Source organism: Aspergillus ambiguus (assembly GCF_047715705.1).
Source record: "Aspergillus ambiguus strain CBS 117.58 unplaced genomic scaffold BDV59scaffold_2, whole genome shotgun sequence".
Classification (NCBI taxonomy): Eukaryota; Fungi; Ascomycota; class Eurotiomycetes; order Eurotiales; family Aspergillaceae; genus Aspergillus; species Aspergillus ambiguus.
The window spans coordinates 1,076,820-1,096,852 of record NW_027395515.1 but is presented as its reverse complement, the minus strand read 5'-3'; the positions used below and the strand labels follow the sequence as shown (position 1 = coordinate 1,096,852).

General features: G+C 57.0%; 10 protein-coding genes across 10 annotated transcripts; 3 read left to right on the top strand and 7 right to left on the bottom strand.

Annotated features, from left to right (window-relative positions):
* The first annotated feature begins 4 nt into the window (after positions 1–4).
* Positions 5–1,577, top strand: BDV59DRAFT_168603 (urate oxidase). The gene is made up of 2 exons (XM_073688116.1): positions 5–898; positions 970–1,577. The coding sequence occupies exons 1-2, from the start codon at positions 115–117 to the stop codon at positions 1,089–1,091; spliced, it is 906 nt and encodes a 301-aa protein (XP_073552582.1). The 5' UTR covers positions 5–114; the 3' UTR covers positions 1,092–1,577.
* Positions 1,193–2,149, bottom strand: BDV59DRAFT_50235 (mitochondrial 54S ribosomal protein uL13m). The gene is made up of 3 exons (XM_073696519.1): positions 1,972–2,149; positions 1,555–1,915; positions 1,193–1,481 (listed from the first exon to the last, which is right to left on the bottom strand). The coding sequence occupies exons 1-3, from the start codon at positions 1,990–1,992 to the stop codon at positions 1,363–1,365; spliced, it is 501 nt and encodes a 166-aa protein (XP_073552581.1). The 5' UTR covers positions 1,993–2,149; the 3' UTR covers positions 1,193–1,362.
* A 60-nt stretch (positions 2,150–2,209) lies between these two features.
* BDV59DRAFT_168601 (40S ribosomal protein uS9) lies at positions 2,210–3,495 on the top strand. The gene is made up of 4 exons (XM_073688115.1): positions 2,210–2,329; positions 2,420–2,442; positions 2,705–2,776; positions 2,846–3,495. Exons 1-4 carry the CDS (start codon positions 2,284–2,286, stop codon positions 3,134–3,136), a joined length of 432 nt encoding a protein of 143 aa, XP_073552580.1. The 5' UTR covers positions 2,210–2,283; the 3' UTR covers positions 3,137–3,495.
* A 107-nt stretch (positions 3,496–3,602) lies between these two features.
* Positions 3,603–5,766, bottom strand: BDV59DRAFT_168598 (RNA-binding protein). Its single transcript, XM_073688114.1, has 7 exons — positions 5,202–5,766; positions 5,115–5,124; positions 5,004–5,060; positions 4,922–4,943; positions 4,802–4,854; positions 4,300–4,740; positions 3,603–4,242 (listed from the first exon to the last, which is right to left on the bottom strand). The coding sequence occupies exons 1-7, from the start codon at positions 5,258–5,260 to the stop codon at positions 3,733–3,735; spliced, it is 1,152 nt and encodes a 383-aa protein (XP_073552579.1). The 5' UTR covers positions 5,261–5,766; the 3' UTR covers positions 3,603–3,732.
* A 472-nt stretch (positions 5,767–6,238) lies between these two features.
* On the bottom strand, positions 6,239–6,562 carry BDV59DRAFT_198083 (uncharacterized protein; the record flags this gene model as incomplete). Its single annotated transcript, XM_073693080.1, has 1 exon — positions 6,239–6,562. One exon carries the CDS (start codon positions 6,560–6,562, stop codon positions 6,239–6,241), a length of 324 nt encoding a protein of 107 aa, XP_073552578.1.
* On the bottom strand, positions 6,254–8,210 carry BDV59DRAFT_50213 (putative ATP-dependent protease (CrgA)). The gene is made up of 2 exons (XM_073696518.1): positions 6,720–8,210; positions 6,254–6,656 (listed from the first exon to the last, which is right to left on the bottom strand). Exons 1-2 carry the CDS (start codon positions 8,150–8,152, stop codon positions 6,617–6,619), a joined length of 1,473 nt encoding a protein of 490 aa, XP_073552577.1. The 5' UTR covers positions 8,153–8,210; the 3' UTR covers positions 6,254–6,616.
* Positions 8,211–8,231: 21 nt separating this feature from the next.
* Positions 8,232–12,941, bottom strand: BDV59DRAFT_168596 (putative cytosolic regulator Pianissimo). Its single transcript, XM_073688113.1, has 3 exons — positions 9,034–12,941; positions 8,811–8,977; positions 8,232–8,755 (listed from the first exon to the last, which is right to left on the bottom strand). Exons 1-3 carry the CDS (start codon positions 12,616–12,618, stop codon positions 8,554–8,556), a joined length of 3,954 nt encoding a protein of 1,317 aa, XP_073552576.1. The 5' UTR covers positions 12,619–12,941; the 3' UTR covers positions 8,232–8,553.
* Positions 12,942–13,002: 61 nt separating this feature from the next.
* On the bottom strand, positions 13,003–15,417 carry BDV59DRAFT_168594 (cytochrome and DOMON domain-containing protein). The gene is made up of 2 exons (XM_073688112.1): positions 14,630–15,417; positions 13,003–14,576 (listed from the first exon to the last, which is right to left on the bottom strand). Exons 1-2 carry the CDS (start codon positions 14,670–14,672, stop codon positions 13,315–13,317), a joined length of 1,305 nt encoding a protein of 434 aa, XP_073552575.1. The 5' UTR covers positions 14,673–15,417; the 3' UTR covers positions 13,003–13,314.
* Positions 15,418–16,692: 1,275 nt separating this feature from the next.
* Positions 16,693–18,922, bottom strand: BDV59DRAFT_50099 (prephenate dehydrogenase (NADP(+))). The gene is made up of 7 exons (XM_073696517.1): positions 18,678–18,922; positions 18,296–18,356; positions 18,134–18,245; positions 17,919–18,067; positions 17,254–17,853; positions 17,011–17,142; positions 16,693–16,898 (listed from the first exon to the last, which is right to left on the bottom strand). The coding sequence occupies exons 1-7, from the start codon at positions 18,728–18,730 to the stop codon at positions 16,743–16,745; spliced, it is 1,263 nt and encodes a 420-aa protein (XP_073552574.1). The 5' UTR covers positions 18,731–18,922; the 3' UTR covers positions 16,693–16,742.
* A 212-nt stretch (positions 18,923–19,134) lies between these two features.
* On the top strand, positions 19,135–20,007 carry BDV59DRAFT_168583 (40S ribosomal protein uS11). The gene is made up of 3 exons (XM_073688111.1): positions 19,135–19,244; positions 19,309–19,381; positions 19,475–20,007. Exons 1-3 carry the CDS (start codon positions 19,181–19,183, stop codon positions 19,785–19,787), a joined length of 450 nt encoding a protein of 149 aa, XP_073552573.1. The 5' UTR covers positions 19,135–19,180; the 3' UTR covers positions 19,788–20,007.
* Positions 20,008–20,033: the final 26 nt, after the last annotated feature.

Sequence of the window (20,033 nt, the reverse complement as noted above, 5' to 3'; positions counted from 1 at the left end):
CACATTTAAAAGCTTCGGATTTCCCCATTCTCCATTCTCCCAATCTTACGCTCCTCCCATTCTTCATTTCTGCTCTACACTGCCCCCACAACCCCCTCTCTTACCTCTATCATCATGCCTGAAGTCGCCGCGGCTCGCTACGGCAAGGACAATGTCCGCGTCTACAAAGTCCACAAGGACGAGAAGACCGGAGTCCAGACCGTGGTCGAGATGACCGTCTGTGTCCTGCTCGAGGGGGAGATTGACACCTCCTACACCAAGGCCGACAACAGCGTCATCGTGGCTACCGACTCCATCAAGAACACCATCTACATCCTCGCCAAGCAGAACCCGGTGACGCCCCCCGAGCTGTTCGGCACCATCCTGGGCAACCACTTCATCACCAAGTACAAGCACATCCACGCCGCCCATGCCCACATCGTCACCCACCGCTGGACCCGTCTCAACATCGACGGCAAGCCGCACCCGCACTCCTTCTACCGCGACAGCGAGGAGAAGCGCAACGTCCAGGTCGACGTCGTCGAGGGCCAGGGCGTCGACATCTGCTCCTCCCTCAACAACCTCACCGTGCTCAAGAGCACCAACTCCCAGTTCTGGGGCTTCCTCCGCGACGAGTACACCACCCTCCCCGAGACCTGGGACCGCATCCTCAGCACCGACGTCGACGCCGCCTGGAAGTGGAAGCGCTTCAGCGGCCTCGACGAGGTCCGCTCCCACATCCCCAAGTTCGATGCCACCTGGGCCGCCGCCCGTGACATCACCCTCAAGACCTTCGCCGAGGACAACAGCGCCAGCGTCCAGAACACCATGTACAAGATGGCCGAGGAGATCCTCGCCCGTCAGCCGCTGGTCGAGACCGTCGACTACTCCCTGCCGAACAAGCACTACTTTGAGATTGGTATGTGGACGTCCTTACTCCCGCCCTCCTCTAACGAGTAAATGAGGAACCACTAACGAACCGCCTGGCAGACCTTAGCTGGCACAAGGGCGTGCAGAACACCGGCAAGAACGCCGAAGTGTACGCGCCCCAGACCAACCCCAACGGCTTGATCAAGTGCACCGTCGGCCGCACGTCCAAGCCGAAGCTGTAAAATATGGAATCGATCGTTCTGGAGTTTCTTACCACTGTATATAGTCCGGGTCGGATACTGAGCATATACTTTTCTTTGTCTTAGCCAGCCGTCGGGCATGCTCCGTAGACTCCGTAGACACCGTAGACAAATCGATTGAAAAGCTCGAATGTAATATACAGAAAACTCCCTACCCATGCGCTAGGATCATAACACGAACAAGAAGAGATATAGGTATAAATACAGATGACGGATCGGAAGTGACCTGACCAGACTCACCCTCCCCCCTCCTCTAAGCCGAAGACTTGGCCTCCTGGAATGCCCGCTGCACTTCGGGCAGGCCCGCGATGACCGACTGATTCCCGAACTTGATGATGTTCTCCTTGTACGGGTGGGCCACGCCCTCGAAAGCTGCCACCAAGTTAGCTATCCACTCAATCCCTCACCCCCCCAAACAACCAGAACAAAGGCAAGCAACACTCACTCTTCAGTCGCGCCAGTCGCTTCTCCCGCAGGCGGTTCTTCGGCAGCATGCCCCGCACCGCACGCCGCAGCACCTCGCCGCCGCCCCATTTCTCAAACATCTTGTCCATGGTCATGCTGCGTAGGCTGCCGGGCCGGGTGGTGTGCGTGTAGTATTTCTTCTGGAAGCGCTTCTTGCCGGTGGTGCGCAGGTCGTGGCAGCCCACGGCGACAACGTAATCGCCGCAGTCGGTCGACGGGTCGTAGATGGGCTTGTGCTTGCCCATGAGGAAGAGGGCGATCGAGGAGGCCAGACGGCCCAGACTGCGCGGGTCGGAGCCGACGTCGACGCAGTGCCATGCGCGCGAGTAGGCCAGGCGGGTCTAGGAAGTCTCAAGTCAGAATGAATTGAGGGGAGAAGAGGGAAAGGGAACCATACCCTTCCAACGGTCTGCGACATGGTGAGGACAAGGAATGCTTCTGCTTGGAGATGGGAAGGTCAGGCAGGACGGAGCAGACCGAAAGTGATAAAGTCGGACGGGACGGACGCCCAGAAGGGAAGGCGCAGTATCACGTGACTGGAGACGGGCACCCAAGCCCTACCTGCCGGATCGGGCACTAGCGCGACGGACTAAGCGAAGGGCCACCCGCCGACCGCACGGAGAGCGTCTCGAGACTTTACCTGATAATCGCGAGTCGACGACAACTTCCACCACCCACTCCGACACCGATCAGGGCCATTCGTTCCATCATGGCTTCCGTCCCGAGTGTGCAATGCTTCGGCAAGAAGAAGACGGGTGAGTTATTGCTGCTTTTTTGAATCCCCTTCGTTGGGGAGGAGTGTGTGTGTGTGAGTGTGTGATGAAAAATTACTGACCCGTGTGTAGCCACCGCTGTCGCCCACTGCAAGGTATGAACACCATCACACTCTGTCCTGTGCCTTTTTCCTGCGTTTTCGGGTCGATTGGGTCGAGTTGGACGGCGATTGCACGGTGATCCACGGGGGGAGACCGATCAACGAAGCCTCATTCGAAATACGTTTGCAATATCCAAGGGGATCGATATCAAAGGGGAATCATGATGGCATGAAGGACGCCGACTCGACTCACGACCTGTCCCACGCACATGCACAGATCCTGGATGATTAGAAACAATGCTGAGACGTTTTACAGCAAGGCAAGGGTCTCATCAAGGTCAACGGCCAGCCCCTCTCTCTGGTTCAGCCTGAGATCCTCCGCTTCAAGGTACGGACTCGCAGATCCCCAAGAAACTACCGCCGGAACTAGGGGCCCCCCAATTCTGACAACGTCCAGGTCTACGAGCCTCTCCTCATCGTCGGCGCTGACAAGTTCGCCGGTGTCGATATCCGTGTCCGCGTCTCCGGTGGTGGCCACACCTCCCAGGTCTACGCCATCCGTCAGGCCATCGCCAAGTCCCTCGTCGCCTACTACCAGAAGTACGTCGATGAGCACTCCAAGAACCAGCTGAAGCAGGCTCTTGTCCAGTACGACCGCACATTGCTCGTTGCCGACAACCGCCGCGCCGAGCCCAAGAAGTTCGGTGGACGCGGTGCCCGCGCCCGGTACCAGAAGTCTTACCGTTAAACGGGGAAAAAAGGACAAACGAAAAAAGAGTACCTTTGGGATGTTATCAGTTGCCTTTTTGTTTTTCCTCGTCTCGTCTCTTTGCCTTTCTCGCCGACCTCGTTAGATGCGCCCCATTTGTCTCCGCGAGGAATGGAAGAGCCGCGGCGGGAAAGATGCAAAGCGCAAACGCTGAATGGTGTCTGTCGGGTGTACTGGGGAGGAGATCTGGAGCGCTCCCTGGGGCAATCGGTTATGGTTCGGATCTGGTTGTCGCTGGGGTGGAAATGTTTTATGATGTGATACTACTGGCTCTTGATCGAGGTTGGGTTTTAGTATAGGCCAGGTATCTCAAAATATCACCTTTTTTTCCTGTTTCAGCCGCAGCCGTTCGGAAATGGTCCCCCTTCCCCCTCCTCTCGTAGGCGTCTAGACATTGTTGCTTCTCTCGAGCTACAGCCTACGATCCAAATACAATTACTAAAATCCCATTGCTGAAGTACCAGACTTCAGGAAGTACATTCTCAGCCGCATTCCTCACAAGCCATGAACAGGAAACACGCAGGCCAGAGACAAGAGAAGAAGGAAAAAGAAGACATGCAGAAATGACCGCCCGATCAAGTTGATATTCTATTGTCCGGCCAACAGCGCTTGACCTCGAGTTGATCCCTCAGTCCCTCCTCGACCGGATCATCCTCGCTCTCTCCATCCTCCCCCGCATCCAGAGAAAGCAGTTGGAATCGGTTCGGGACTGCGGCGGCTTTGCCTGAAGGAGACCGGGATGTGGCCGGCCTGTGTCCAATGGGGCTCTTGGCCACCAGCGGCGCCGTGCATTCGTCCGGGTAGAAGCCGATTTTCATGCCCTTGTAGGTCAACCGCGACATCATGCAGGAGCGAGCAAACAGCGCATTATGCACGGAGTTCGTGGAGACGTAGGCGTTTCCGTGCTTGAAGCTGACCGCGATAACAATCAGGTTGTGGATATGGTCCAGGTCCCGGCGGATGAGCCCCTCGGTGATGTTCGGGTTGATGTTGTGGATTACCAGGTTCCGGGAAGCGCCGTTGTTGATCTTGCTCCGCACGTATGGAGGCAGGTAGAACTGGCGGTCGTTCCAGGTGACCTCCGCCTGCATGGACGGGCGGTTAGAGGGAGTGGAGCGTATGACGGCGGGAAGGAGACTTACGCGCTTGCCTGCGATGTAGAGGCCATGGGCCTTTGCGTGCTTCAGGAACTCGTGCGCCTCGACCTCTTCGACGAAGGAGATGTTGGCGTTGTGCTCGCGGGCCCGGAGATAGATGTGGAGGAGGGCACCACCTTTCATGGCCTGACAGATATCGCGGTGCGTGACCCGGTCGGGCAGATTACGGACTAAGATGGTACGGCGCACGGTGGGCGCCGTGGCCGACTCCGTCGTGCCATTCGACGACGATTCGTCGTAGTCTCCCCTTTCGTCGGTGTCTGGGGAGGTTAGCAAGATCTCGTCGACGTCGTCAACACCATCGTCTGCATCGTCGTATGTTGGTGCCAGTTTATAGTTGCTGTGCTCGTCTCCATGGCGTCGGTGGGAGAAGACACGAGCGACGTGGGAAGCATCAGGCGCAGATGACGAGCCGTAGATCAACACCTGGTTGGATATCAGATATGTCTATCGGTGCCGAGGGGGGCGGTTGAGAAACTCAACTCACATTTAGGGTTTCTGGCGATAGCCCTCCGTTCAGGAGAGATTCCTTCAGCCTTTCTGGAGCGCAAAGTTAGATCGGTGCTATCAGATAGGAGGCCCTTGGGGCAGTGGATAGATCACATACTGAGATGATCTGCATCCTGGAGCTGGATACGATATGTTGGGGTCAACTCACGCAGCGGCTGATACAATGGGGAGGGACTCACCAGACGTTTGTAGTCAGATTGTAAGATGGTCACAGAGTCTGCCGGTTTGGCGACATCCTGAGGCACTGGGGTCAATAGACGTGCTGATGGATATTGGAATCTCATACATACCGCCCCGGCCCTGACCACAGTTAGCGATGCTGTCTATAAGACGTGGACGACTCATGGCAGCCAGCTGGGCGCACGACAAGGACTCACTTCTGAAGAAGATATTCCAGATGACATTTTTCCACCGTAATATAGGAAGACGAAGACATGTTGACGAAGATGTGGAGAGAGCGTGTGTGTACGTGAGAGCGAGGGAGAGAGCAGATTTAAACCGCAAGACGTGTGTGGCTGCAGGCGCAGACCAAGTAGAGTATATGACATGGAAGAAAAGGCAACTCCCTCCATTCTCACATTCTTTCTTACGACTCCCTCGGGTCGAGTGAAGCACGTATTTCTTATCTTCCTCTGCTTCCCTTCATCCATTCATCATCGTCTGCCATCCAGCCCAGTGCCGCCTGTGTGACCAACACCAGACCGCTGCGTGGCGCCAGGCCAGTCACAGCCCAATAGAAATCCCATGGAAGGACTTGGGCCCAGTCTCCTCGTCGTGGTTCTGGATCGTCGTATCTGGCAAAGTAGAGGGGGCGATACGCTCGGTGGTTGACGCAAGGCGCAAGGCGCTTCCGTTTCATACTTCGGCTGTGGCATGCACATGGCCGTTGATGCATCGTCCTTCCCGTCCACCAGAAGGACCAGAACGTAAATAAATAAAAGGAGTCCTTACGTACATGCTCTCCTTCCATTCGAACCTGATTTTTGTCTTCTATTATGTACAGGATGCAGCGCCGGTCGACAGGCAGTCGCCCGTGCAGAAACGCTCCCATCATGTCATTATCCATCCCTGCAATAGTGTCGGCTCAAATCGGAAGATACACAAAGGGATGCCGTTGGAATTTTTGCCCTCATAATCCGCCGTCCAGAGCTTCTCTCCTGCTTGATGTGAAGGCAGAAGGCATTTGATCCCTGGCCGGCTGTAGGGTACACCGGTGCTCCAACACCCACTCGCGCAAAAAACACAGCAGATGTCGTACTCGTTGACCGCCCCGTGAGCATCCTCAGATTCGTCGGCCATTGGACTGTGCAGTCCACCACCAGTAAGGAAGCAGGCGAGACAAAACACCCTTGGACCAGCTGTTCGGTGCAGCAATGGCGTTATTTGTTAGTCACAAGAACGAGCCGGAATGAGATCATCCTGGCTCTCGATGTCGTTCCCCCGCCTCGTCTTGAGCTCGCTCCTGTTCCGCCGGCGCCGGCGCCTGCATCTCAACTCTGTCGCGTCGTCTCGTTCTCCAGACTTGCGCGGCGTTGATCGCCACCTGCGCCAGGAAAATGGCCAGGAAAATGCTCACGACCACGATCTGCGGCACGTGCGTCTCGGATGTCTCGTTCTGAAAATGTGGCCGGCCGCTGTTGACGGTGAACGGGCCGGCGGACCCGAACGACACCGAGACCGACATCGAGAACGGCGTGAACGTGGTGAAGACGCCCGATCCCAGCGGCAGCGACGTCATCCCCGTCCCCAGGATCACGGGAAGGACGACAAAGACGAGGAGAGGGACGGCTAGTCATAAGACCGACGCTATCGCTGGGCGGGCACGATCCGGCCTGGGGCAAACGGTGAGCGATGTGATACGTACAGCACACTTGAGGTCACATCAGGGAACCTACCACTGTCGAGACTCCAGCTTGCGAACCCACCGCGCAGTGATCTTCAGCCGTTCGCGAACACTCGTCGCAGCGAGAAGCGCGTATTTCTCTTCCTCCCACACGGGGAGAACGCTGGCAAACCACCACGGGAACCGCGCCGGGTCCGTGGGGATGTCGCCGTATGCCAGCAGCGCCCGCGGCCGGAGCCACACGGCGCCCTGGCCATGCTGTCGGCGCGCAAACTCCAGCCCGAGTTGGAACAGCTCCTGCGTCGACATGCGGTCGAGCGGCCGTTCCGCCAGGCCGCCTCCTCCCTCCGCCTCGACCGCCGGTGTCCCGGCCGTCTCCAACGTCTCGCGCGCTTCCTCCTCGGTGACCGAAACGTCGTCGACGCGCTGCACCCGACCAACATGATACCCGTCGACGACCTCCGACCGCAACACCTTAAACCGCGACACACCCGTCGCAACCACCAGGCTCCGTCCGTCGGGAAGCAGCTCGTAGCGGTCCACCACCAGCACGGTGCCATACTGCAGGAACGGCGACCGGCCCAGCCCGCCCTGGAGCCGGCCGGCGCGGTTGAACATGACCATGCCGAAGCGGCGGCCACGGGTCTGCATGACGCGCCGGATCATCAGGCGGTACCGCGGCTCGAAGATGTGCAGGAAGGTCGGCATGGTCGGAAGGGACAGTGAGCTGACAAACAGGGGGAGCGTCGTCTCCGTCGGGTTGTCGCCGACGCCGCTGCTCGCCTCCAGCGCCGACGCTTCTCGCCGCGCCGCCACCTGCTCGGGGAACAGCGCCTCCATGAGGGACGCGACTCGCCGGTTGACGGGCTCCGACGGGAGCGTCGTCGCCGACAGATTCAACCGCCGTCGACACACCGGGCAGAGGTCCGAGTGCGCCAGCACCAGCGCCACACACCCGCGACAGAACGTATGCCCACAGCACGTAGTCAGCGGATCCAGGATGAGCGAGTAGCAGACGTGGCAGTCTAGTTCGCCGCGCAGCCGCTCCTTCACCTGTCCAAACAGCTCCCCGTCTCCCTCGTAGGTCTTCCCTTCGTAGGCCCCCTCGTCAAACACCTCCACCAGTCGTGTCAGTAGCACATCCGTCCCGCAGTCGCCGAGACAATGCTCGTGCAGACACGTCGAGCACATAAACCCCTCCTTCCGCTCCTCCTGGTTCGGGTACGTCACGCCGGTGCGCGGATGTCGCGGCGGTAGACACGCCCGACACATCGTGTTCCCGCACGGCAGCCGCAGCGGCGTGTGCAGCGGCCGCGAACACCGCGGGCACTGCAGCAGCCGGAGGATGGCCTGTGTCAGGGGGACGTCGGCGGCGGCGGCGGCTTTGGGGTCGCGGAGGTGCGGAGTGCCAGTGGAGGTGAGGGGGAGGCGAGGCTCGTGATCTCCGTCGCGGAGACGGTGCGGAGAAGGCGTATCTTCTTCCATCGGGGCGGGCGAGCAGGAGGGGGATTGTTGGTCGTGCTGTTAGGAGAGGAAGACATGCGGAGGGAGGAAGTGATGTGGTCTGATGATGTATCGCCGGGCGTTTCTTGGCCGGTCGGCAGGCCGAGGTTAAACGCCGTCTACTGCGGATGACGTTCCGTCCGATCTATAGCCTCATGCAAATCACCGAGTTTCGTCGTAGATCTCTATATACATTGCCCGAGGTCGTCTCCAATTGCAACCGTGCTAGATTCGGGGAAAAGAAACCAAGGCTAAACGCAACATGCTAACATCCAGGTTCATTGCTCGTGACCAAAAGCCGCCAACGCCGCGCAGAGAAACACCGAAACAACAAAGATAAGGGAAGAAGAAGAAGAGTGAGTTTTGCCCCCCACGAGGGATCCTCACCCCGAGTCCTGCGACGAGGTCGCTTCCGAGTCCGATTCGGAGTCGTCTTCCAGCACGACCCGTCGCATGACGCTCTTGTCGAACAGGTCCAGGGCGAACCGACGGGCTGGAAGGCGGTAGTGGTGGCTTTCCAGGATACTGAGGGTCTTGCGGAACAGGTGCGGTTGTCGGAAGTGCTCCGGCTGCTTGGATTTGATGCTGCGTGGCGTCGAGTCAGCTTACTTGCCGGTCATCATTCGAACGGGCTGCTTACCTGTGGAGGTCGGCCGCCGCGCGTTTCGACAAGACCGTGTTGCCCATGTCGACGATCAGTTTGAGGATCTTCTGGCTCGCCGGGTCTTCGTCCGTGGTGGCTTCTCTATATCTCTCGTGAGATGTCCGCTTGGACTCCGGGTTCCGCGCGTGGGACGGGAATTCAACCTGTCAGAATGCGTTAGGAGTTGACGTCCGGTCTCCAGGGGCACGGCTACACATACCAGGAATAACTTGTTGAAATCAGTGGGAAGGCTCAGGCCAAGCGAGTTCCCTTCCTGGTCCACCGCCGAATCCCATCCAAAGTCCCTCAGCACCTTGAGCCCGTGTCGACTCCGCGAGACCAACCCGAGTACGAAAAAGGCCGTGCCCCGCATAGTCAGAACTTCCGCACTCTCCGCGATCTTCACGATGCGCTGGACGATGTCGGGTTCTAAGAACGGCGCGCCGAGCTCCATAGAGCCGACATTGCCCACCGCCCAGAGACAGCCCTTGACCTTCAGCAGCGTCTCCGTGTCCTCCTCGTCGAGCCGGAAATCACGAATCGTCCAGGCAAACTCGTTGAAATGCCCGGACTGTTCCAGCAACTTGCACCCCTCGGCGGTCCGGGCCAGTTCGCGGTAGAAATGCGGTGGCACTAGTCCGATGTCCTGCATGTCCACAATATCGTCGGGGACCAGGCTGCCCCGTCGGGGCTGGTCCACGTATGCGCGGGAGAGAGCAGCTTCCACCAACCCCACATATGCATCGTTGCGGCCGAGGAACCAATCGTCCATTTCCTGTGTAATGTAGTCCAGTCCGTCCAAGTAGTGGTAGCCGACGGAGGTCGAGAGGAATCGTAGGAGCAGAGGCGCCCCGATCTCCCCCAGGTGGTCCAGAGATGGCCGGCACTTCACCACAAACTCAAGGTAGTCGCGGTGGTTGCACGCCTCCTCCAGGATTTTCACGGCCACCTGGCACACCGAAACATCGGGGTCATACAACTGGGTCACAAGGAGTTTGACCACCCAGTCGGCATTCCCGATGGCCATCTGTGGCGAGAGGGGTACGTTGCCCACCGCATACTTTCGCAGGAGCTTCGTCGCAAATATGCGAATATCCTTGGAGCCAGTGGTGAGAGCCTTGGAGAGCATCACCCGCAGGTGACTCTCCTGCGTGTAGTCCAAGTTCCCCAGGAGCGTCTGGATGAGATCATCCCGGTCTCGAAGCTCGATGATATGGTAGAACATGTTGAGCATGTGCCATCGTTCCATCATGGCCAACCCGTTGGCGTCGCCACTCAAAGTCCCCAGCATGGCAAAGTAACCCCCGCTCAAGGTGCTTGACATCTGCTCCCGCGAGAACAGCGGCGACGAGGATGTGAGGCCGCTCATGCGATCAACCTGAGCGAGACACTCGGCAACCTGCCTGAGAAATTTGTTTTCGGCCAGATACTTCGTCCCCTCGGGAATTTGAACCAACGTCCGCATCAGCGCACAGCCCGTCCGGATGTACCGCTGGTTCGGTTTGGTATTGGGGAGCATGGAGAATCTATACTTGAACGGCCGGTAGAAGCCCATCAGTCGTTTCATGAATTTCGAGCCCTTGATCGCCTCGTCCAGCCTCTTGGGGTTCATTAGAGGGCCTTCCACGATACGGTGGATCAGATCCCACTTCCACTTCAGGTAATTCACGGTGTTCAGGACATGCGTCTCGAGAATGGCATTGCGGAACTGTGTCTCATCCATTGCCGGGCTCAGTCGATCTTTTCCTTGGTCCCCCGTCAACAGCGAAGCGGAGATGTCGACATCCACACTGTATCTCCCCGAACCAGTCGAGACATTGCCTATCGAGCGAGCCAGGGTTCGGTTTATGCTCTCTATTTGATAGATCGTCGACATGGAGACGTCGTGGTTGTCCATGTCGAACTTGATCGCGGATGGTAGCAGATGTGGGAGAACTTGGAGCTTTGCGCTGATATGTCGAGGTAATGAGTGGTGCGCTAGTTTCAGGACTTCAGTTAAAAGCAACGTCGCCTTGCGTCGCAACGAGAGATCGGTCTCATCCTCTATAAGGTCACACAGAACCATTGGTAGACCCGCGTCCACCAAAGTCGCTAGGATAAGGGTCGAGAAATGCGCAGTTAAATCAAGCTTATTGCCGCCGCTACTGTAGACCCCGCGAAGCTGTTTCGTATCAGACTCGGTGCGCAACGTCCCGGCTCGCCCATACGTCGTCAGCCTTCGGCCAGCAAGAAAAGAGGAAGACCACGATGGCGGCTTGATCCGCAACGCATCAAACAGCAGTTCCATGAGGAGATCTCGTGCCTGCGGATCCGGGTAGCGTAACGAGTCCAGGAGGGATTGGAGCGGCTTGCCTCCGTTTCGTGCGAGCACCACTAAACCCGGCCAGGTCTTGAGCATGGCGGAAATGGCCTTCGCGGAGGACTTCAACCGGCCGTTGCGAACGGAGTCAGACAGGGAATCGGTGAACGGGGCCAACACGGCCTCCAGCTCGCATCCACCTCGCAGGTGCTTCCTGCTATGCGGGGTATCCAGAACATGGAGAAAGCTGGCGATCAGACTCTCCGACGCGCCGAACGTGCCCTCGGCGAGGGCGTCATGCAGGGTAGCAAATCCGCCCGCATGCGCGATCAGGCCGGGGTCCTTGACCAGGATCTCGGCCAGGGTCATGATGGAAATGTTGCGCAGACGGTCCTCGGAGTGTTCCGCGACGGAGACGATGGTCCGAACGACGGCGCGCGAGATCTCATGGACGCCGTCTTTCACATCCAAGAAGGCCCGGACGAACTTCAAGGCCTGCTCGCGTTCGATGCTCGCCTTGCTTTCCTTGACCAGCGACAGGATGACGAGTTCGTCCGTATGCAGAGACCGAATGGTCTGCAGCGACTTCCGATCGGCGATGGCATACCGCGTCAAGCGATACCCGGCAGCGACGACCTCCTTGTTGTCGCTGAGAAGCATAACCTGCACGCGCAGGCCAAACACGGACCACGCGAGGTCGTACTTCAAGGTCGGATGTCGCTTGAACAACTCGACGAGGCTGTTGGCCCGCTCGACATAGTAGTCCGGCGACATGCCCTCAATCTCCAGCGCCTGCAGCGTTTCCGACAACACATACGTCGGGGATTCCATCTCGGCCTCGGCGTCGTCCACCTCAGCGTCGTCAAACTCACCGGCGCCCTGGGACGGTGACCGCATCGACCCACCCTGGAACAGACTCGATAGACGGCTCAACGGAGGAGGGGGTGACGGCGCCTGCGCACGTAACAGCTCCTCCTCCAGCTCGTGGTGCAACTCGGCCAACTTGCGGTTGGACGAGCTCAGCTCGGACTCAACGCGCAAGCGCTGGTCCTTGCTCTGCTTGGGGTTTTTGGCCAACAGGGCCTCCAACATGTTCTCAGTGCCGGTCTTGATCTTCATCTCCTTGGCGATCTTATTCCGGATGGCGGCCTGGCGCTCCTCGGTGCTGGACATGTCGTCATACTCGACGTTGCTGCTCCCGCGGCGACGGGACGAGACCTCGGGGCGGGGAGTGGTACTCCGGGACGTCTTCATGCTCTTGAGTTCGGAGCTGAAGCTGCCTGGGCCCGCGGACCCGGAGGAAGGGGCTAGAGACCCGCCGCGAGGGCCGATGGAAGCACTGTTTCCGGACTCGGAGCGGGCGTTTCGTCCAGGTTTGGCGGCGGACGACCCGGGCCAGCTGCCGTCCGCGGAGGCATCATCCTGACTGGAGAAGGACCGTCCATCGCCGGCAGCGCGGTGCTGGATCGACGTCGCGGAGAACCCTGAGTTGTGTCCGGACGCCATAGATCGCCATCTAGCCGAAAGAGAAGCGTGTTTAGGTCACCTATCGCGATTCGAACAAGGAGGTAACGGGGGACAACATCGAGTTCGCAACCGGGAGGGAGGAGGCAATCGAGGGGCTCGGTCTCGCGTTGGGATCGGAGCGCGTTCAGAGGAGGGGAGGAGGGGAGGACCGCCGAGTCGGAGAGGGCGACGGAGGAGAAATCGAGGAGAGGTGGAAGAACAGGTCACATGCGAGGCTGAAGGGGCATCGGATGGCCGGGGGTATTGCAGGCAGAGGTGGGAGTTGAAGGTGAAGTTGCAGAGGCCCCGATGGAGAGCGTGAGATCCCACCGCTCGGGGTGGTTTCAGCTGACTAACCACCAGACATACATTGCTACTACCTACGTCGGTATAGATAGAGCGTATTATTTTATCCCCATAATAAATTGATTACTGCCTTGCAGTGTCAATATACACATATTAAGATTGTACATGGAAAATACATCGTCACAACATCTCAACAAATGCAAGTTTTAGGAAAGTCGCCGTCAAGGTGTACGAAAAGATATGCTCAGCAGGAGATGGGATAAAGCATGTACACAAGAACGAAAAGAATAAGAAGTATAAGAACGAAAGAAGAAAGATAAGACCAGGCACAACTCCTCTCATGCGATTCAAACAACACGCTTCGGAACAACAAAACATTCGGGGTCATTGTCATGGATGCCATGATTTCTCCGTGGAGAGATCTGCGCCCACAGACGTGTGGACGAGAGTACTGTTACTCCTCGTCGGCGTCCCGGGCATGGGCAGCTTCTTCGCAGTGGAGGCTTCCAGTTCTGCATTCAAGGCCGCCTCTCGTTTCGTTTTGGACCGTCGCCACCAAATGACGCTAACATAGATCAGCCCCATGCAGGCGCAGATAATCCCGTAGGCAATAGGGGACGCCGGGGGGATATCCGGGTTCATGGATTGAGCATAATGGAAGCCGAGGCCCCCGTTGATGATGCCGAAGGCTGAGAGAAATCGTCCCAGCCAGCGATGGGCAACACCGTAGGCAGTCTTCTGGCCCGTCCGTTTGAAGCGCAGGTGTTGGATGATGCCCAGCACGGGCTGCACCAGGACCACCCCAGCCATGGCCACATAGCCAAGGATAGGGTGATAGCCGGCCTCCTCGCGGAGGTCAATCGACACGGAGACGCCGATGGCGAACCCCGCCAGTGCCAAAAGCACTGCAAATATCTGCAAAGGCGCGTGAATCCACGCGACGGTATACCGAGAGGGGAATATGAATAGAGTGAGAGCAAAGTTGGGGAAGAGGAGAACAAAGGCGACAGAGGTCATGACTCCATGTGCAATGCGTTTCTTATGGAGGAGGGAGTCGCTGACTTGGTGCTGGACGGAGAAAGGGCTGAAGTCCATGATATCGGGGCCGGGGAGAAAGAACGGATTGGGGGAGTCGCCACCAATGCCGTGGCTGAGGTTCAGAGAGAATATGCCGTGCCAGTCATGCTGGGCCAGCGTGGCCGACACATTGGCAGAATCCATTGGGCTGCCGGCCGTCATGGCCCAGATCCATGAAGACGCGCTGGCGTTGCCTATGATGCTGGACCCGTCATTCAGGGCCATGCAATTATCGCAACGAATGTTCGCGGTCATCAGCCCGTGGTGGATTCCGGACCCCTCGAGAAGGAATGCCCGGATGCTGGAGTTGTAAAGAGGTTCAATATGACCGGTTGCTTTGCGGGGAGATAAAGTGATGTTCCCGTTCGGCGCTGAGTAGACGACGAACATGTTGCCCGCGGTCATCTCACCCCCCTGGCCCAATGCAAACCATTTCAGGTCGGAAGGGGCCTTCAGTTGAAGGTAGATGGGGCCCGTCCCATTAGAGGCCGTATGGCTCGGGATGTTAACACTGTAGGTCACTCCGTTGCCGTCGGAGGGGGTGTGGCTCACGATTTGGCCAGAGATGAAGGAGGCTGATGGATGGTCAGCACTCAAAGATAGTCCATCTGCGGTGGTCACTACATACCAAGGCTGAGAGCACTTGCCGCCATGAGGTTCAGGAGCCTCATGGTGACTACTGCGGCTAGACTTGTCGTAGGTAGGCAGACGAAGATAAGGATAGAACAGAGAGAGACGAGGTGGGATAGATGGAGGAATGAACGGAGACGCCCCAAGGGCGTATGGAGAGCTTCAGGTTAAGAATCCCAAAGCAGATCAGTAATACATGAAAGAAAGCGAATGGGAAGTCTCATATCCGCAGATGACGCGATGCTATAGAGATGCTAGAGGTCTCGAGCCGACCAGGTTCGAGAGAGCGAGAGGATTTCCGTCTGTATATAGATAAGGAGGGAATAGCCCAAGTCACTATTGCGTAGGATTGATCAGTATCCAGGATGAGACCGTGCTGGCATATTGGCATGAAATGCATGGCAGGACAAGAGAGTCTAGCATACTGATAGAGGATAGAGCCCAACTGAGACGCTTAACAGATCTGGACCACAGCGGACTGGAGCCACATAGTGTATATGAGCGATAGAGCCATGGGATAGATCTGCATGGCAGTTTAACGAAGTGAAGATCCCAGGCCCATCGGCGGCGACCTGCTAAGTGCTTAAAGGACTGTCCCCAGTGGATTGACTTTGGGACAGGCAACGATGACAGTTGAAAGATCGGAGATGGTGGATGCAGAGGAACGGGGGTTAGTTTCCACGAAAGAAGAGAAGATCGACCACAAAAGAGCGGAGGATCAGAGATATTATTCTTTTTTTTTTACCCTTTTCTCACTGCTTTTTTTTTTTTCTTTCTTTTTTCTTATTTCAGCGGGGACCCTCGCCTTTAGGATAGGGCCCAGAGAGCCACATGGTCTGTGCCACGGGAAGAGACCCAAGAATACAGGACTCTTGGGTGCATATTCCTATTTCCGATAGCTTTCCGTGTCCCCAGACAGGGGGAGAGGGAAGAACGAACAAATGGATTCTTCAGAACGGCTAAAACAGAGTTGATCTCCACCTGAAACCGTCTATTAGAAGATACGGGAATACGAAGATCGAACCTTCAGGAGTCGAGCGAGGCATACACCTTGGCTCCTGCTCTGATCCCATCCGGGGCCCTTGTTATGCATACCGTCCATGCATCGGATCTCGGGTCTCTGTTGACAATGTCTCTCCGGTGGGTGGACTCTCAGAGGCGGGCGAAGTGGAGGAACCACACGATCATGCCGTTCGGACCATGGAATCGTACTAACTTCGCTAGAAGAAATTTTGCCCACTCCGACTAGTCCTCGGACTAGGGCTCCTTCGTCTGCATCCAAACTTTATTATGCAAGCGAATGCATTTGAGTGCTGACGGCTGGGCCTCTCTTGATCCAGGCACGGCCTGGCTGAGGGCTGCCCAGGAGTAAACTCAGCAGCGCACGGCGTACCCGGAGTCCTCCGTATGGATAGAGACAACGGCCTCATCGGATCCTCTCTCGGCAAGTCGCTGGATCAACTCCAACTATTCTTAGCCAGCCGAATTTTTGCCACGCAAATAGTCCGCCATGTGAAGCCCCACCATGTCCAGAACTTCTTCGAAGCCACAGTCCTGCCAAGTCACATGCATTAGTCTCTATCCACGCATGTATAATCTCCGGGAGATGAACCATATGACACCATCGTGAGGACCGATCCGAGCGGATCCTCAAGATCCTAGGAGGCGACAGACTAGCTAGCTACGTACCCCGTACGACAACGCCCTGAATTCTCCGGACATTCCGAGATCGATCGTGGTGACTCGTCCGTCTCACTGGCGTCGACCTACATAAGCGAGCCCGCTCCATCCCCAAAATAGAAAAAGCTCGACAGCCACAGCAATGACACAGCTGGGCGCCGGCGCAATCCTACGCCATGGTTTTTCTGACATTAGTCCTTCGGGGGCCTCTCCGTCAGGCCAATCGCTGGCATGCTTGTGCTTTAGGTTCTGACGGTTTCACCTCCTCTACCTCTGGGCTTCTTCCCCTTTTCCCTTCGTTTCGAACGGCCGCGCGCGAGTTTCAGATGTAGACTCCACTATTCATTACTTTTTAATTTTGGGCCATATCATGTCACTTTTTTGGTCTTCAAGATAGTACAAACTGGATGATTCCTCCGCCGTTAACCGCCTTAACTCCCACTCGTCGTCTTTTCCAAGATCGTCTTCATCATTTCGTTGCCAAGCTTGGCGGCCTCGGGGAATCGGGGCGAGAAGTATTGCTGGATCCGCTCAAACCGGTCGCGGTAGGATTGGAAATTCCCGAATGAAACGCAGTCCGACCATGCCTAGATATCATGATCACATTAGCCTACGAACCAGGGGGGTCCCTGCTTCCCGGCCGCTCCCGAGTTCATCACCAAGGCGACGCGACGGCCGGGGGAAAGAAAAGAAACGTACCCGTGCTGCAAAGGTGAATTCCAGATCGTCCGAGCGGAACGTATGGTCGTTGATGGCGGTATCCAATGCCTCGTCGAGTAGCTCCGGGTTGCGGAAGAGATACTCAGTCACGCCCAGCCAGAGACGGAACAACTGCATGACGCGCGGTCAGTAAGCGAGGAAACGCAGGGTGCCGCAGTTGCATGCAGGGCCAGGATTCCGATCCAGGAAGTTCGTCTCCCATTCACGTCACATCTGACTTACCGGCGTGGAACAAATCATATGGTCGTACGGGACGATACCCAACTTCGACCAGCAGTCGACAATGGCCAGAAGACTCAGATGGCTGTTCGGAGGGGTCTCCTCGCGCGGCCGGTTTGAAAGCGAGAACCGGTCGAGCACCTCGTCCTTCAGCAGCAGGTCTTGTCCCTCGGTGCCCGCGCGGAACACCGCGGCCCCGGCGGCATACACCCGTTGCTTCAGCTCGTCCCGGCGGCCCTCGATCATGAGCTTGTACAGTTCCGTCACCGACTCTGCGTACTGACGGATCTGCTTCTTCGCCGCCGGGTTGAGGATGGCCAGCCCGGCGTAGACGTGCCATTTGTTCGAGTAGATGCGCAGCGTGATGTTGATCTTGACGTTCTCGATGCCGCCCACCCACCGCGAGATCTCCCAGGGGAACTGTTCGTTCGCGTGCCAGGCGGTGCCCATGCTCAGGAACGCGGCGTGCGTCACCGCCTGCGTGTCGGCAGTGATGCGGTCGTGGAGCTCGCCGGTGAGGTAGACATACTCGGAGTTGAAGCAGGATAGGACGTTCTCGACGAACCGCAGGCTGGCGTCGGAGGCGCGGTGCTGGATCAGAACCTACGGCCGAGCACGGTTATCATTCAGAACAATCGTCGCGGGCTCTCGCCAGGGACCGGTCATACCAACGGCTGGCCCTTCGGGTTGACCTTCGGCCCATGGAGCGAGTGGCACGATACAACTTCTACATCTGGAGGGAGATGTTTATCGAACGCGGCCAGCTCGGGGGCCTTGCATGACGTTTGACCACCGACGATGGCACCGACCTTGGTAGCTTTGGGTTGAAACCGCTCGTCAGACACCGGGCTAGAGGGAAGATAGGTGGAAGCCTTTTACGTACATGGGCCGTACTCTGCCACTACCTTGTCAATCATCCCCGCCTCTACACTGTAAATAATGAAATCGCTAATCCTTGAAACCAGGTGTCCATTCGGGTATACGGTGACACCTTTCTATATACAATGAGTTTAAGGACAGCATGAGCTGCGAGCAAAAGACGTACTTGAGAATCGAATTCTTCTTTCAGGTTCTCATAGTTGTCGGGCTTGTCACATGCATTAATCCTTGGGAGAGATGTCGGTCAGTACTGTTAATTCGATGCCATCGAACACACACACAAAATACTGTAGTACGACCTGGAAGCCAATCCGTTAGCGAAGATTCTCCAGACGTAGAAGATCGATGGCAATCACGAATTGAACACGGAACGAATCAGACAAGAAAGATTAGGTAGCTGAGATTTTACATCATTGACGGCCGAGTCGACCACTGCATGCCAGAATGGCGAGACAGTGGCTTTCCCAGACCATGCTCGAGCCAAATGCACTCAAGTCATCCTTTGAAACAGGGGAGAGGGAAACGCAGAGGATGAGATAGAAGCTTACCTATGCAACAAAACTTGCAGGGGAAAGGCTGTGATATTACCTCCACCCTGCATCGCTGAGTCTCTGGGTATACATCTTGCCCATGTCACCCATGCCGATGATGCCAATCATGGCATTTTCTTGGGTCAACACCATGCTGCTGTGCGAGCGCACGCGCTTAGCTGTGGTTAGTACAACAACAGGACCGAATGGATCGGGACAATTGATCGAGATGGTTTATGGAGAGGAGCTCAAGATGACGGGGGAGGATCTTGAGTCACAAGAAAATTCGAGCTTAAAAGCTGGTGGGAAATCGCGGCTCACCGCCTACCGGGCCGACTACCATCCCGAAGGCTGCCTGACCACCGCCTCAGGCCACAACTCGCTTGCGCCGGGCCAATCAGCAGGCCGGAATGAACGGTAGGGCACACACCCACATTTTCTGTGTCTCCATCCGACAGTCGACGCTTCCCTTCCTCTTCTTCTCTCTCTCCATATTCCATTCCACCACCAGCACACCCAAAATGCCTCCCAAGAAGACCGCTGCTCCCAAGGAGAACGTCTCTCTCGGCCCTCTGGCCGGAGATGGTACGACCACCGTCCTGACGCGAGTTTCGCAAAGTGCGCAGCGTTTCTAACCGAACTTCTCCAGGCAAGCTCGTTTTCGGCGTTGCCCGTATCTTCGCCTCCTTCAACGATACCTTCGTCCACGTCACCGATCTGAGGTTCGTTGCGCGATTCCCCGTTGTCGATTCAACCCCCCGACACGCCATCAGACCTGTCCGAAAAGAAGACCATAGGCTAACAATGGATGACAGTGGTCGCGAAACCATCTGCCGTGTCACCGGTGGTATGAAGGTCAAGGCTGACCGTGACGAGTCCTCTCCCTACGCTGCCATGTTGGCCGCCCAGGACGTTGCTGCCCGCTGCAAGGAGCTCGGCATCAACGCTCTGCACATCAAGATCCGTGCCACCGGTGGTAACGGCACCAAGACCCCCGGTCCCGGTGCCCAGTCTGCCCTCCGTGCTCTGGCCCGTGCTGGCATGAGAATCGGCAGAATCGAGGACGTCACCCCTACTCCCTCCGACTCGACCCGTCGCAAGGGTGGTCGCCGTGGTCGTCGTCTCTAGATCTGTGCGAGAGTGTCTTTTCCCGACTGGTGCAGTATTTTTGTCTGGTTGGGATGGAGGCTGCCGGTCTAGTGTGGATGGAATAAACGCGAAGAACGGCATTTATCGCCTGGTCTTCAATTTTTTCATATCCAAAAAAAAAATAAAGTGAAATCCAGTTTTAGAGAGGGAGTTGCGTGCTCCGACGGTCAATATACATCTCGAACTGCGTTTGCCTGCGTATACGTATTTGAACGTGTAGAACGT